This window comes from Protopterus annectens, chromosome 6.part1 (assembly GCF_019279795.1).
Source record: "Protopterus annectens isolate FY-2018-M chromosome 6.part1, PAN1.0, whole genome shotgun sequence".
Classification (NCBI taxonomy): Eukaryota; Metazoa; Chordata; order Ceratodontiformes; family Protopteridae; genus Protopterus; species Protopterus annectens.
The window spans coordinates 139,473,066-139,490,565 of NC_056738.1; the positions used below are offsets into that span (position 1 = coordinate 139,473,066).

At 41.2% G+C, this 17,500-nt stretch overlaps 1 protein-coding gene across 4 annotated transcripts in view; it reads right to left on the reverse strand.

Moving 5' to 3' along the window:
* The window catches only part of ATF2 (activating transcription factor 2), a 1,040,579-nt gene that overhangs the window by 518,150 nt on the left and 504,929 nt on the right, over positions 1-17,500 (reverse strand). For all 4 annotated transcript variants that reach the window (XM_044075568.1, XM_044075567.1, XM_044075570.1 and 1 more), the window contains one exon: positions 14,148-14,262. In XM_044075568.1, coding sequence (XP_043931503.1) covers positions 14,148-14,262 — 115 coding nt within the window. The remainder of the gene's footprint in view (positions 1-14,147; positions 14,263-17,500) is intronic.

Here is a 17,500-nt window from a genome sequence, read left to right on the forward strand (position 1 = left end):
CCATATCTGTGCAGTGACTGAGACCTGGTTCAAGGCTCTAGAGAGTACCCCTGCATTACCAGGCTATAACTCATATCACACTTTTTGGCCATCTAACCTGGACCAGAACACCAAAGGCAGAGTTGTGTCCACATTCATTAAGGACATCCACACCTCCAGGCTAGTTGTGCAGCATTATGCATCCGAGGTTATCCAAGTGCAACTAACTCTGGGCAAAAAAGATCCCCCACCATACCCCAGGATTCCCAATCCTCTTTTCTTGATATACTGGAAAATATTAGGGTTCAACCAAACACCCTAATAATGGGCGATTTCAACTACCCCACCATTAACTGGGAAAACTATGCCTGTATGAACTCCTTAGCTCAACGCTTTCTGGAATTCATAAATTCCAATGTCCTGGATCAACTTATCCACACCCCCACCAGGGGCAACAATATCCTAGACCTAGTCATTACCAGCATGAGTGACCGGTATTCCACACCTGAAGTCAACTCCTCTTTGGTCAGATCTGACCATAAGCTAATCACCCTAGATATCCGCATCCCGCCCCCACCCACCATTATGGAAACCACGGTAAAAAATTTCTCCAAAGCCAACTTCATGCTTCTTAAAACAGAAGTTCATGACACCGATGCAGATGGACAATACAGTTAAGACTGCTAAATCCTACACAAATGCACTCTATAAGCACTTACACGAGTGCATGGATCATGCTATCCCAAACAGAACCAAGATGCTATCCTCCAAAAAAAGGAAGCCAATCTGTTGGTCCCCTGCCATAAACAAACTCTACAACAGAAGGAAGAAACTGTTGCAAAAGAGAGTAAAATCCCATGAGTGAGGAGCTCCCTGATCAGCCTCAGTAAGAAGATGAGATCCCTTACAAGATCCGCCAAAGCCAGCTATGAAAACAAAATCGCCACTGATTCTAAGGGCAGCCACAAAGCATTCTATAGCTATGTCAAGAATCTCAATGTCAACACCAACATCTGCTCTGAGTTACAGCACAACGGCATGAAAATTACAGAGCCAACTGGTATTGCCAACATCCTGGCAGACAGATTCAGTGCTAACTTTACCCCCCTCTTTCCCCTTAAAGGGCTCATATCTATACAGGAAGAATGCACAGTCCCTGTAATCACATCTATGCAGGTAAAAGCTGCACTCTCTAAAACCAAAAACACAGCATCCATGGGACCAGACAACATCCCAGGCTGCGTTTTACATGAACTTTACAACAAACTGGCTCCCCACCTAAGCACCATGTTCAATTATAGTCTCACGTCAGGATTTGTGCCCACTGAATGGTGCACAGCAACAGTTATCCCACTCCACAAAGGGTGAGCCACCACTCACCCTGGGAACTATCGCCCTATTAGCCTGACGAGCCTGGTCTGCAAGGCCATGTAACGTGCATCATCATGGAACTTATAAACAAAGACACTGGCAAACTCCAAACTCTGGACCCCACCCAGTTTGGGTTTGTGAAAGGCAGGATCATGCCTTCTGAACCTGATCAATTTCTTTGAGGCAGTCACCAAAGCCGTAGATGAGGGTAAGGTGGTTCACACAGCCTATCTTGAACTTGCCAAGGCTTTTGACACCATCTCCCATTCTGGAATTATAGCTAAACTCACTAAACTAGATACAAATCCCTACGTCACAAGATGGGTTGCCAACTGGCTCACTGACAGAACCCACACTGTAAAAGTTGCAGACTCCAAATCTGACTTCAAACACGGAGTACCACAGGGTTTAGTCCTGGGACCTCACCTGTTTGGTATCTACTTCTCTGAAGTACAGGCTAACACAGAAGGCCTCTGCCTAACGAAGTTCGCAGATGGCTGCAAACTAGGAGCCATAGTGGAGTCCCCAAATGATGTGGACATCCTACAGAAGGGCCTCACTGAGATGGATGCCTGGTGTCAGAGGCATGGCCTCAAGCTCAATGCCAAAAAATGCATTGTCATCGCCTTTGGTAAAAACTCTGTACCCATGAACTACCACATAAACAGCAGTCTACTTAATGCCAAATGTGTGATAAGAGACCTTGGGACCCAGGAGGACAGTAGTCTCTCCTTTGATAATCACATCACCCCAGTAGTCAGGAAATCCTTCTATGTGGCACACCTCATCATAAAAGGGTTCTTATCCAGGAAAAAAAAGGTCATTGTTCCCCTCTACTCGGCACTCATTAGACCCATTATAGAGTACAACGCCCCATTTGGAATCTACTTCAGAAGACATCTGTAGCAGCTGGAAAGGACACAGAAGTACCTCACAAAGAGGACTGCTGGCCTCAAACAGATGCCCTAAACTGACCCTCTCAAAAAACTCCAGCTTTACTCTGTAGCATATCGCCTACTCTGAGGAAATCTCTGCCTAACATATACAACTATGTTCAATCCAGAGCTGTTGGACATGCTACACCTAAAGAAATCCCAATCCCTCTGAGCTACACGCTCCAGGGACATAAACCTTGTCACCATAATAAACAGGACTTGCTGTAGGGATAGATTCCTGTCCCAGAGACTTCCTATACTCTGGAATAAGTTACCCATCTATGTCAAGCAATGTTCCTCATTAGCACTCTTCAAGAAAAATCTTGATGAGTGGATGGGAAATAGGAAATACACCCTGGGGATCACTTCTGTGGCTCTGCTCGACAGGTGCACAGGAAATTAACTTTCTTGGGTGACGTAAGCCAGGAAACCTTGTTGGCTAGGCTTACTTAGGCCCTTGGGCCGATAGCCTAGTACCTACCTATGAACCTATATATATATATATATATATATATATATATATATATATATATATATATATGTATATATATATATATATATATATATATATATATATATATATATATATATCCGTGTGTGTGTGTGTGTGTGTATGTGTGTGTGTATATATATTTATAAATATATATATATATATATATATATATATATATATATATATATATATAATTTTCTTCTACAGCAAAATATTCATACATATATGTATATGTGAGTAAATATATATATATATATATATATATATATATACATATATATAGGGTCTATATTAAATTGTCGACAGCTCGCAATGTCGACTCTAAAATGTTCGACACCAAACTGTCGAACTATGAAAATAGTGAACGGCCATATAACTGATTTCTTTCCAACAGAAAGAAATCAGTTAGCTAAACAACGGCACACATAAACAAATATTTTTAAGTGAGGGGCTTTGCCCCACACAACCCCCAATGTGTGGGGCTGTGCCCCCACTCACCCCCTAACTAAATATTCTAACTCCGAGACCGCACTACACTCAGGGAAAGGGCAGGTGTCAAAGAACGCCAACTGATTTCTTTCCTTTAGAAAGAAATCGGTTATATGGCCATTCACTATTTTGGTAGTTTGACATTTTGGTGTCGAACATTTCAGAGTCGTCATTGTGAGTTGTTGATATATACACACACACACACACACACACATATATATATATATATATATATATATATATATATATATTTATTTATTAAATAACTGACAACTTGCGGGACTAAGAAGATAAGATAAGCTATAATAAAATAGTTTAAAACACCCTGACCACGAGAAATGAACCTCGAACTATAAAACAAAAAAATAAAACATGTAGGATGAGCTAGTGTTTTAGCTCTTTCATCTTTTACTGATGGATAAGACTTCTTCAGAAACAAATACATAAATGCAGTGTAATCAGTTGTACACACGTGATCTTCTGTAATTCAAAAAAATGCTAACCTGTCATAAAGAGATAGAATGTCAAAGGGCAAATCATAAGACTCAGCAATTAAATAACCCAACCCATAAAAAATGCTGTGATTACCAAGAGATGTCAGCATTAAAAGGTACATTATCATCGTGACTTAATTAACTAATCAAATAAAATAAAATAAATAAATAAATGACAGTAATAATTTAAGATATTCAGAAATAACAGTGTAGGGGAATCACTGAAACCAAAGTAAGCACTAGGGCTGAAAGTAAATATTTAAACTGCCAAAGCAACCCAGGAAATCTCTAGAAGTCCAAAACTCAGCGTGTCATTCATCTAGCAAAACCCCTGTTCCCCTAGAGTAGTCTTGCAACCAAACAAAACAAAACCACTCTGTTTTTAACGTAGCTAATGCAGCACACATTTAATATTAATATGTTTCTTGAGACCAGGGGCTGAGTCAGCTCTCAGCAGGAGCTGCCATTTAAGTTCCTTCATTTCCAGCAGCGCGTTGCAGTCACCAAAAAATAAATCCAGCTTTTCCAATACCAAGAACTGAAACCCAGAGAAATGCATGCATTTGCTGCTGTGGTTTCCTAGTGCATTAGTGCTATCCTTTTTGCGGATAGCTGCCAGGTGTTCCTTAGGTCTGTCAGAAAGTTTTCTGCTAGTTTTACCAATGTAGAACTGGTTACATCTCTTGCATATAGCTGCATATACACCACCCACTCCGTGTGGCAGTACATATGTTGCGTAAAAATAACTTTGTAGTTGCAGTGTGGGAAGGTGTAAGAGCTGCAGCTTAAAATGTGTTGGGTTGGCAAACTACACAGTGGCCACAAGTAAACATGCCTGGGGGTCCTTGTGTTAGATCTTGGTTTCCTATTAGAAAAGGCAAGTCCCTGTTTTCAAAACTTGCTCTTAACAGAGAGGATTTTTTGTAGGAGAAGGTAGGTTGTTCACCTAAAATAGATTTTAGATCATCCTGGTTGGAAAAAATGTTCCAATTCTTAATGATGATTTCCTGCACTGCCTGCATGTCCCTACTGATTGGTAATGGAAAACTGCAGAGTTTATCAGTCAGGTTAGTACTGCTGCTGCAGCTGTTGTAGCCAAGTATCAGTATAGGCTTGTGCTTGATGTGTCTCTCTTGTATTACCCTGTCCAGCTCTTGTTCTATAATGTGGTCAGGATAGTTTCTTGCTAAGAACATATTTTTGAGGAAATTGGCTTCAGAAACAAAATCCTCATCTACACTGATGATGCGGGAAAGGTGGATGAACTGTCCTCGTACCACATTCTTTTTGGAGAAATGTGGGTGCTGACTATTTAGTCCATAAAATTGTTGAGATAAGTGTTTTTACGGTGGATGTTGGATTCCAAACTATTGTTAGACTTGTTGATCTTTATGGTGGTGTCCAGGAAATGGATAGTTGCACCTCGTCCAGAGATGGTAAAATCCAAGTATCCTATGCTATTAGTTATCTCCTTGATGAAGTCAGTCAGTTCCATGTCTGTGCCTTCCCAGATGAAGAAAATATCATCAATATAACGTCTATACATCCATATAGACTGGTAGCCAGGTATGTGGATAAACATTTCTAACTCCCTGGTACTAAGGACCAAGTTGGCTACCGCTGCGGCCATTTTCGCCCCCTAGCTACTCCCCGTACTTGGTATAGTTTTTGATTGAAATGAAAAAAGTTGTTGTTGATAACTACCTCTGCTAGGTCACAAATAGTTTTAGTTCTGCTAGAGGAGAACCCTGCATATTTTGAGAGATACAATTTTAGAGCTTCCAACCCTTCTTTGTGTGGGATGTTTGTGTACAGGGCTACTATATCCAATGTAACTAGAGAGCAGTTAGATGGATCTATTTGAGCCCTGTACAACTGATCTAGGAAATCCCATGAGTCCTTCAGATAAAAGTTGGTGGCTTATACCGAGGGGTTAAGCACAGTATCCAAATATTCCAAGATTTTTTCGGTTTTAGTGTGTTTATTTGATATCACCAGCCTGAAGGGTGGATCACCTTCATTCTTGTGCACTTTCGGGATGCCAAATAGTTTACCCATGCTAGGGTTTGTGACAAGCACATACATGTGCTCCTCCAGTGAAATATTTTGAGTTTGCTCTAACTTTTTGAGTGAGCTGTCAATACTAGAAAACTGTTTGTTGACTGTATTAGTGTTAGTGGCTGTATAAAAAGTGCCATCTTTCAATTCACTATTCACTTTTTTGATGTAATCATCCTGTGTCATGAGCACTATGCCTGTGCCCTTACCCGCTTTCATGATCCTGAGTGTCTTGTCATGTCTGAATTCCTTTACGGCTAGTTGTTCAAGTCTGGTTAAATTAAACCATTTAGAGTTGCTAAGGTTGCTTTAATAGCAACCTCATGCCGTGTTCACAGACCTTCAAGAAAGTTTGCACTACATGATGCAGAGTCGGGTTAAACAGGCTCTTCATTTTTATCAGTGTGTTATGGTTGAGGTATTCTTCGGAATCAGTGGATTCCTCATTGTACCTAGTGTTATTGTTATTCCAAATCTTTAAGTTGAGTTTCCTGGAATAAAACTTGAGTTCCAGTAATGAGTCCATTACCAATCAGTAGAGACATGCAGGCGATGCGGGAAATCATCATTAAGAATTGGAACATTTTTTCCAGCCAGGATGATCTAAAATCTATTTTAGGTGAACAACCTTCCTTCTCCTACAAAAAATCCTCTCCGTTAAGAGCAAGTTTCAAAAACAGGGATTTGCCTTTTCTAATAGGAAACCAGGATCTAACACAAGGACCCCCAGGCATGTTTACTTGTGGCCACTGTGTAGTTTTCCAACACATTTTAAGCTGCAGCTCTTACACCTTCCCACACTGCAACTACAAAGTTATTTTTATGCAGCATATGTACTGCCACACAGAGTGGGTGGTATATGCAGCTATATGCAAAAAAAATGTAACCAGTTCTACATTGGTAAAACTAGCAGAAAACTTTCTGACAGATCTAAGGAACACCTGGCAGCTATCCGCAAAAAGGATAGCACTAATGCACTAGGAAACCACAGCAGCAAATGCATGCATTTCTCTGGGTTTCAGTTCTTGATATTGGAAAAGCTGGATTTATTTTTGTTGACTGCAACGTGCTGCTGGAAATGAAGGAACTTAAATGGCAGCTCCTGCTGAGAGCTGACTCAGCCCATGGTCTCAATGAACATATTAATATTAAATGTGCTCTGCATTGGCTACGTTAAAAATAGAGTGGTTTTGTTTTGTTTGGTTGCAAGACTACTCTAGGGGAACAGGGGTTTTGCTAGATGAATGACACACTGAGTTTTGGACTTCTAGACATTTCCTGGGTTGCTTTGGCAGTTTAAATATTGGATTTCAGCCCTGGTTTCAGTGATTCCCCTATACTGTTATTTCTAAATAACTTAAATTATGATTGTCCTTTATTTATTTAATTTAATTTAATTTGATTAGTTAATTAAGTCATGATGATAATGTACCTTTTAATGCTGACATCTCTTGGTTGTTGTTGTGTCTTTTGTTTTTTCCCAGTTAGGGGTCGCCACAGAGGAACTCCGGTCCGCTAATGATTGGCAGTAGATTTTTACGTGCCGAGTTTCCAACTCTGACGCACAACCTTCAACGAAGGTACACCCATTCACGCATGTCTCCACACAGAAGAAGCTCTAGCTGAGAATCAAACAGGAAGTCTTTACTGTGAGGCAACAACGCTACTGCAGCACCACCACCGCAGTCTCTTGGTAATCACAGCATTTTTTATGGGATGGGTTATTTTACTGCTGAGTCTTATGACTGGCCCTTTGACATTTTATCTCTTTATGACAGGTTAGTATTTTTTTGAATTACAGAATATCACGTGTGTACAACTGATTACACTGCATTTATGTATTTGTTTCTGAAGAAGTCTTATCCATCAATAAAAGATGAAAGTGCTAAAACACTAGCTCATCCTACGTGTTTTATTTTTTTGTTTTATAGTTCGAGGTTCATTTCTCGTGGTCAGGGTGTTTTAAGTTATTTTATTTTATTATATATATATATATATATATATATATATATATATATATATATATATATATATATATATATATATATATATATAGAGAGAGAGAGAGAGATATGTGCATACACACACAGTTTTATTGGGGAAATTTGACAATTACAAGAGCATTTAGCAACTTTCTTTTGGGAAGTCTCTATAAAGGCACAAAGCTCACAACATTATCTAACATACTAAAGTAAAACAAGTACATGCACTACCAACATTGTGGTTTAGGTGTAACTAATGAACTAGGAAGCATATTAGATCAACTGTACTTTGGACTTATTATGAATTTTATTTCTGTAGTATTGACTCTTCTGCTGAAAACTTTGAAGGTCATTGTTTATATGGGACAGAAGCAGTGCATGTAATGTTATGCCTTGGATGTGTTGGTAATACAGATGTTCATCGTGTTACACTGCTGTTGTCATTACACTTGGGTTATCCTGCCGTCAGGCAGTTCCCCAGTCGGCCTGAGTTCCAAAGTCTTGGTCCGGCGTTGGTTGCTGTCGCCTCCTCCCTGACGTCAGTGCGACAGGGGTATATAAGATGCAGCCGATGCCATTTTCTTCAGTCTTTCTTGCCACGTGGTGCCCGAAGCAGAAACAGTTTGCAAGTGCCAGTCGGCCGACTCCTGAGATTTTCATTCCGAATCCAGAACCGAAGTCTTCTACAAAGCTAAGTACCCCGTTGGGGAAACTTTTTCTTGCCTCAGACCGATGTCAGTAAAAGTTAATAACTGTATTTCATGTGGGAAGCAAATACCTCATAAGGATTTCCACTCCTATTGTATTCCATGCCTAGGCCCAGACCACGACGTCACTGGTTGTCGGTTTTGTGCTAGGTTTAACAAGCGCACTATTAAACGTCGGTTTGATTTTGTCCGACATTATTTTGGCAGAAAATACAATTACACCATGCCGTCGGACCTCCCGATGACAGGATTACATAAAAAGCGCAAAGACAAGGACAGGCATCCGAGGCCCAAAACTGATGACGAGGCCTCTTCTAGGCCGGTCGCCGGTTCTCCAGTTTTCAGCGAGGCGCCTATGCAGCCCCTGACGACCACTTCCACAGAACCACAGACCACATCCGACTCCCATGTGGAGCTGGCTGGGCCTTTGGATGCTACATGTTTTCAGCCTACCGAAACTAACCCATCTGAGGGAACCAAAGTAGCTGAGCAATCCACAGTCTCAGAGTGTGTCTTCAGACCTACCCAGTTAACCATTAAACCCTCTACTAAGCCTAAGGCCACCTTAAAAACAAAGAAACAGATACAGCATTCTTCAGGACAGGCTTCCATGCCTAAGAAACAAATGCTCAAAATGGCCGAAGACCTAATCACCCTGATCAGGGGGTCCCATCCCTCTCCTGATAAAAGGCCCAGATAGGATGCAGACTATGAATCTTCCGACCAGGTGTCCATTTCTTCAGATTCATCCTCAGACCTAGGATATTCCTTACCCCTTATGAGGATTCTGATGCTGAGGAATCAATTCCATCAGCCTCTCCGCCTGAAGACTACTCCTTTGGGGAGACCTTACATACCATGAGGGAGCATTTCCATTGGGAAGGCCAGGATTACTCAGAATCCAAGAAAAGGCTCAGAGACTTCTTTTTATTGCCTCAACACAGACCCCCTGCTATTCCACCAGTGTTAGATATTGTGGATGATGTCTACACTGAATCCCGCTTAAACCCTGACTCCTTAACTCCAGCCCCTGTTAAACCTGATAGATATTACAGAGTCCCTGACTCTCACAAATTTCTGTATAAAAGCCCTGTTGCTGACCCTGAAACTATTTCTCAGGGACCCAAAGAGATTAAGGCCTCATCAGCATAAAACCCAGTTCCCTCTGACAGAGATTCCAGGGCATTAGACAGATGGGGAAAGAAAGTATATACGTCTTGAACCTTAGCAATGAGAGCCTTAAATTGCCAGTTTCACATGCTAAAATATCAGCAATTTTTGATGTCTCAGTTAAAACAAAAAATGCTTCCAGATTCAGATCCTCCTAATTTTAAAGAACTGCAGGATTTATTGCATACAGATAAACAAGTGGGAAAGCATACTTTGCAATGTGGTTTTGATTTTTTACCTGTAGAGCAGCAGTTACAGGCTCTGTCATTAGAAGGCAAGCTTGGTTAAAAGAACATACCTTACCAGATCATGTTAAAGCAAAATTATTGGATGCACCTTTACAGCAGGATGTGTTATTTGGAGTTAAGGCAGAAGAGGTATTAAAGAAAATGGAGGATAAGGCAAAATCTATGCAAACGGTAAAGGATTTCTTACAGTTTCAGCCACCAAGATTTAGCAGAAATTGGCCAACAAAGAATTGGCCCTTTCCGGCTACAGACAGACCTCAAAGAGGCAGATACAGACATCCGAGAGGTAGAGGTCAACCACAAGGTCCTTACAGGCCTCGACAATGGGGTGCACCAGACCAGAAAGAAGGGGAACAGCCCTCGACAATGGGGTGCACCAGGCCAGAAAGAAGGGGAAGACAGGCCCCAACCATATAAAAAGCAGCCTCAGTGACTTCCCATTACAGCTGCCAAACAACTATCTCTTGGCAGCCCCCTTGGGAGGAAAACTACCACTATTCTATCACAATTGGCATTGGATCACCAAAGACAAATGGGTTCTCAACATTGTATCTCAAGGTTACAGGTTCCACTTTCACACTCTGCCAAGGTTAAAAGGAATGCCAAATCTGCCACCAAATCAATGGGCAGAGGCTCAAAAACAAGTTACAGCACTCATGGAAATGAGAGCTATTCAAGAGGTACCACCACAAGAGCAAGGACAAGGATTTTATTCAAGACTCTTTCTGGTTCCTAGAAAGGACAAAGCCTGGAGGCCCATTCTGGATCTTTCTTGTCTAAACACTTACCTGGATGTTCGGAAATTCAAAATGTTAACACTACAGCAGCTTCTTTCTATGCTGGGCAAGAAAACTTGGCTCGTGACTTTGGACCTCAAGGAGGCATACCTGCATGTCCCTATCAGACAAAACTGCAGAAGATACCTCAGATTCATAGCAGGTTCAATGCACTATCAATTCTCTGCACTACCCTTTGGCTTATCTACTGTGCCCAGGGTCTTTACAAAGTGCCTAGCACCAGTAATTGCATTTTGCAGACAGAAAGGAATTCAAATTTATCTGTACCTGGACGACTGCCTGATTCAAGCAGAGAGCAAGGACAATCTTCTAGAGCATCTGGCGTTTGTAAAACAGTTATTAAGTTGCCTGGGGTACACAGTAAACGAAAAGAAATCAAAACTAGTGCCCTCACAAGAGATAATATCCCTGGGTGCCAGCTTGAACACAATGGCCCAGATGGCTTATCTCACGCCAGACAAGCAAGGACAACTGACTCGATACTTTCAATTGATGGCAACAAAAACCCAACTCCCTGCAAGAAAAATTCTGCAGGCCTTGGGTTACATGGCATCTTGCATACTACTAATTCCATATGCCAGACTGCATATGAGGAAACTACAATGGTACCTAAAGAGTGTATGGTCTCAACACTGTCAAAGTTTGGACACAGTTATACCATTAATTCCTTGCCGTCAACAGGAGTTTCGATGGTGGGCTCAAGCTTGTCACCTCAACAAGAGACAGCCTTTTACTCAACCCACAGCCAGGCAAACACTGACAACAGATGCATCAGATTACGCCTGGGGAGCACACATGACAGGAACATGTATTCAGGGCAAGTGGCCCACAGAACAAAGGCATCTTCACATCAATCAAAAAGAGATGTTAGCTGTACAGAATGCCCTTATAGCTTTCAAGGACATGCTGCATCCAGGACAACTATTACTAAAAACAGACAACACCACAGTTATGTGGTACATAAACAAGCAAGGGGGCACTCACTCCTACCCCCTCTGCAGACAAGCCATGACCTTGTGGAACACAGCTCTAAACTATCAAGTTCATCTTCAAGCACAATTCCTGCCAGCAGAGAAAAACACACTGGCAGACGACTTAAGCAGAAACATCATGGATCTCCACGAATGGGAATTGAATCCACAAATATTCAGAATGATAACACAAAAATGGTGGAGCCCGGCTATAGATCTGTTTGCATCCCCAATGAACTGCCAGCTACAGAAATTCTGCACAAGGAGTTACCATCCACAAGCATGGAAAGTGGATGCCGTCTCATTCATCTGGAAAAACCTACAAGTATACGCTTTCCCTCCACTACCTCTCCTTCCAAAGGTTCTCATAAAAGCCAGGCAAGAAGAGCCAAAGATGATCCTGATTGCTCCAGACTGGCCACGCCAGCACTGGTACCCAATCTTACAGAATTTAGCACACGAACCACCCTGGATATTGCCTCAAATCCCACATCTGCTGACTCAGCACAACAATCAGATACTTCACAGTCAGCTAAAGACCTTAAACCTAGCTGTATGGAAAATTCCTTAGTCAAGCAAGCAATGCCTCTCTCCAAAGCTGTTATGGATGTCATTCTGGAGGCCAGAAGGCCTAGTACCAGGAAAGCCTATTCGGATAAATAGAAGAGATTCTGTGCCTGGAACCAGGCTCACAGCCTTGACCCTCTTGTCCCAAACATTCCTCAGATTCTACAATATTTAACTGAGATGCTGGACAAAGGCCTCTCTTTTTCATCCATCAAGCTCCACACCTCTGCCATCTCTGCTCATTACAACATGGATCCTCCAATTTTCTCTAATCCGTTGCTAAAACAGTACCTCGGAGGGGCTAAAAACATAAGACCGCCCTGTAGAGCACCTACTCCAACTTGGGACCTCAACTTTGTTTTGGAAAAATTAACTTTACCTCCCTTTGAGCCAGCTAACACAGCAGAATTAAATATATATTTCTTGGAAGACTGCTCTGCTCCTGGCAATAACATCAGCTCGAAGAGTTTCAGAATTACAGGCACTAATGGCAGTGGAACCTTTCCTCATTTTCCACCAGGACAGGGTGTCCTTAAGAACTAACCCTACGTTTATGCCAAAGGTGGTTTCAAGTGTGGGTCTAAACCAAACTATTCCCTTGCCAACTTCTTATCCAAAACCACAGAATAAAGGGGAGAAACTACTGCATTCTTTGGACATTCACAGGCAGTTACGCTTCTACTTGGACAAAACCAAAGCTTTGAGAAAATCTGAGCAATTACTGGTAGCATATGCTGCAGGAGCACAGGGAAAAGCCATTTCAAAACAGACTATTTCAAAATGGATAGGACACTGCATACATTTCTGCTACACACACCATGGGAAACCTATACCTAGCAGCATTAGATCTCACTCCACCAGGGCAACAGCCACTTCAACTGCCTACCTCAGAGGAGTGCCTACCAAGGACATTTTGGAAGCAGCAACATGGAGTTCTGTGCATACCTTCACCAGGCATTACCATCTGCCTTTACACTCTAAATCCAGAGCTGGCTTCGCCACTGCTGTGCTGCAGGGCCTTATAGCCACACCTAATGCCTTATAGAACCAGCCACCCTACCTCAGCTTTGGGATTCTACCCAAGTGTAATGACTGCAGCAGTGTAACACGATGAACATAGTACAGTTTTGTACCTACCATAAATGTAGATGTTCGAGTGTATACACTGCTGCAGTCCAGGTTATCCTCCCACCTTCCCTCTTACTTGCTGGTACGTACCTATGTCTTCTACCCTTTACTACCTATGGGGAGTATTTGCTGGTAACTGAAAGTTGTTGTTTGCTTTTCTTATGTATGTTTTATTAGCAATTTGAATTGCCTACATTTTGGGGGCACCTGACATCTGGGGCAAGAAAAACTGAAGAAAATGGCGTCGGCGGCATCTTATATACCCCTGTTGCACTGACATTAGGGAGGAGGTGACAGCAACCGACGACGGACCAAGACTTTGGAACTCAGGCCGACTGGGGAACCGCCTGATGGCAGGATAACCCAAGTGTAATGACTGCAGCAGTGTATACACTCGAACATCTACATTTATGGTAGGTACAAAACTGTACTTTCTTGGACACATTCAGACCAATGGCAGGGATAGCCTGAAGGCTGCTACACTAAACTGTAGCTACTACAGCAAATATTCTTAAAACATGTATGCAACATACAAAGTATCATAAGTTCTGAAATTCTACAAGCATACAATTTCAGTCTATCATCATGCAGGACTGTAGTTTATTATTAACAAAGTAGTCCACATGTGAGAGCCACGTATTACCTTTACAATCATATTCCCAGTGAATATATGCATTTTTATAAAAAGAGGAATACAATACTAACAATTTAACACCACATATAAGGCAAAACTTTAACCCATAAGCATGACCACTTACTGGGACTGCAGCAGGGATAGGTACATTAGGGTTTGCAAGTGAGGCAGGAATAGCAACAGGCATGGTATGTCCATTAGGAAAATGTAACAGCACAGGAACAGGACCTGGTACTGGTCTAAAACACAAGAACATTAATGAGACACTCTAATCAGCAAAATGTACACTTAAATAGCTACATTATCTAATCTACAACATAAAGTAATTACAGTGTCATACTACTATACAGGTAAGCACAGAATTATTTCCTCAGAGTGCATCAGTAATAGAACACACTTAATTCCAGGCAGTCACACATAACAAACATGTTTCCTAACTGCATATCTCATATGTACTGTTGGTATCTGTCAAAATATGTGCTGGAGCCTGCCTCTGACAGAAGTCCTCAAGGATCTACACAATCAAACCAAGACACAGCTCAACATTTGGTAGCTCTCAGCCTGATTTGATGGTGTCATACAGAATTCAATGCAGGCTATTTTACATCACAAATTTGACCCTGCTGCAGTGCTGTTGGGCCAACATTTCCTCTTCATTCAGTTATTCATGTCACTCTGTCATGTAAATATTTCTGCACAGGGTCACTGTTGTCTTAATGACTTCCTCCCCAGCACTGCTACCCATCAGATGGATGATCTCTTCCTCCAACCAACCAGTGCTCCTGGAGGAAATGCTAACTTTTTGCCCTTAAGCTTTTCCTCCTTATCAACCTTTCAAGGACTGACTTTGCCATAAACTCTAGGTCATCAGTGACAAAGAGATGCATTCTACCTCTGTATCAGTGATCCAACATCTAACATCTCTCAGGTAAATCTTCATTAATATGGAAGATCTGAAAGAAAATAGCTCGAACAACAAGCATTACAGACATGCCTGACAATGGCAAACAATACAAAAAGCAAATACCTCGACAACTGGAGATGATCCTGTCTACATTAGGTAGCAAATGTCTGCATTGTAACAAAAAGTTTGCCTCCACACCAGCTGTGTGGTGTAGAGGTTCTGATGGTTCCAGGGTATAATGGCTTGCACTTTGGACTCTGAATTCAGTGATTTGAGTTCAAATTTCAGTGGAACCTGTCTTCTTTCTGGGTTGGGGGTGGCATAATGGTTAAGGCACAGCGTTTGATTCTCCACTGGAATAAATGGCTAAGGCTTAAAAGAGCCTACAAAGTCAGTTAGCCTAGTACTGAACTATGATCTCAGCACTCAGTATAACCAAGCTCTAATGACCTGCAAATGGTGCTGAAGACAATGGCCATAGAAGTGTAGGTCAGAACAGCCACAGCTTCCTCACTTATCCTGGGGCGTGGATGGAACATGCCTTATTGCAGGAATACCATTTAAGTGAAGGCATTAGGTGTGCAATGCATGCTCGTAAAAGAGGGACTTCAGGTAGGGTGAAATACATCCAAAGAGAGCAGTCCACACTAGCACAGCATAGCAGTTGTGCAAAAGCACACCTGCCATGGATTTGGATTAGCAGACAATGCACTATGACTGCTGGCAAATAGGGAAAGGGAGTTAGATATACATAAAACGTTTCCTAACCTTGGCAGAATGCAATCTGCAGTTTCTGGCTCTCAACTCTCCCCTGTCACTGAGACTTGATACAGAAGGAAACAAGTCTTGATGAAAACTTGGAGGAGGAAGACCAGAAAGTGTTATTCCAAATACCCATCTTTGCCCGTTTTCACTCCTGGGGTAAGCCAAACAAACGGAACAGTCTAAAAATAATGAAAGCAACATGAAGGGGAAATGTGTTCAAATGGTCAAGTCAGTAATGAGGTAAAGTTCCATCTAGGGAGAAAATATCTTAAGCAAGACCTCTAAATGCAATCCATGCAATGAAGAAGGATGTAGGACAATCAGTAATACCGAGTAGCTACTCCAGGATTTACTCAAAATCTTAAGTTTTGATTAATATTCACACTTCTATTCCAGAAGTGCTGCTAAAAAAGGACATATAAAGCACTGCATGATAAGTACAGGAATCAATCAGAGGAGGTTAGAAAGGATTGGGAAGAGAGGTTGGATAAGCAATTCACAAACAATAGGAGGATATATGTATGGCTCCCAAACATGCAGCAAAGTCTAGATGGTTTAGGATTTTTGTTTACAAGTGTTAGCATACATAGTTTATATCTCAAGGAGTCCCCAAACAATTTTTCCTTAGGTAGATTGTAACTGTTGGAGGTGTGTTGGGGAAGAAAGAGGTAATTGGGAACATATTTTCTGGGATAGATTGTAAATGTTGGATGTGCGATGGGGAAGAAAGAGGGAATTGGGAACATATTTTCTCGGAATGTAATGAGATGGCAGGCTTTAAAAATGCCCAGCAGACTACTCTCTCAGAAATACTAGGTGAGAAAATAGATGCGACTAAATGAATGATTTTTTGAGCTGTTATACAGAATTAGAATTGCCTAGACATAGTAAGACCTTGCTGAGTTTAATTGTGTTAGCTAACAAAAAAAGCAGTTACTAGAAAATGGAAATCAAAGTCTAAAGCAACCACATTACAAATGGTTAATATAGTAACAGAGAAAAAAGAACTGGAAGTGGGATCTTAAGAAAATGGTAGGAGCAAATTACATAGAAAAATGGGAACTGTGGGAACAATGCAGGCAGAACAATATTTTGGAGGAGGAATGAGGTTTAAGGGAAAGTAGGAATTAAATGAGCTGTGTAATGTTTGAATGACAGTAACTTTATAGAATATTTTTTGTGATGTATAATGTTTGCAGTTGAAAATATGTCAGTATGTTTTTTTAATTTATATAATTGTATGATTGCCTATGCCATAAATGACAATTCAATAAAGATGTTTCTTGTTTAAAAAAATATTCACGTCTGTTCAACTTTACTTTGATGGGAACTACTGGTGTCACAGGTATAACAGAATCCCCCCAAAAAACAATCAGATCATATGTGTCAAATACAAGCACACCAATTATACACTTCTGACAGGATAACTGGGAAGATTACCCTGTCAGAGGTAATGCATGGATCTAGGTGTAATTAGTAATATTTAGTGAAAACTAACTTATTATAACACAGATGCTATTATGGATAGGCAAATGTTTAAGGCAGCAAGAGAGGGAACTAAAAAGACGATGGAATGTCCGGAATTTACCTCATTAGCTTCTCTTCATTAATTTTACCTGACAACTTGATATGATGTCTGAAAGCTAATTAATGTACAACAACATAGTTCTTTGGATAAACACTGTCCTGTGACTGATACCTTTATCCTCCAGCAAACAGGATGAGCAGTGTCATTATCTTTTGTCCTGCCAAAAGAAGCAAGGGGAAAAAAACAGGAACAGAGTCACTCATTTCTGCTTAATCTAGTT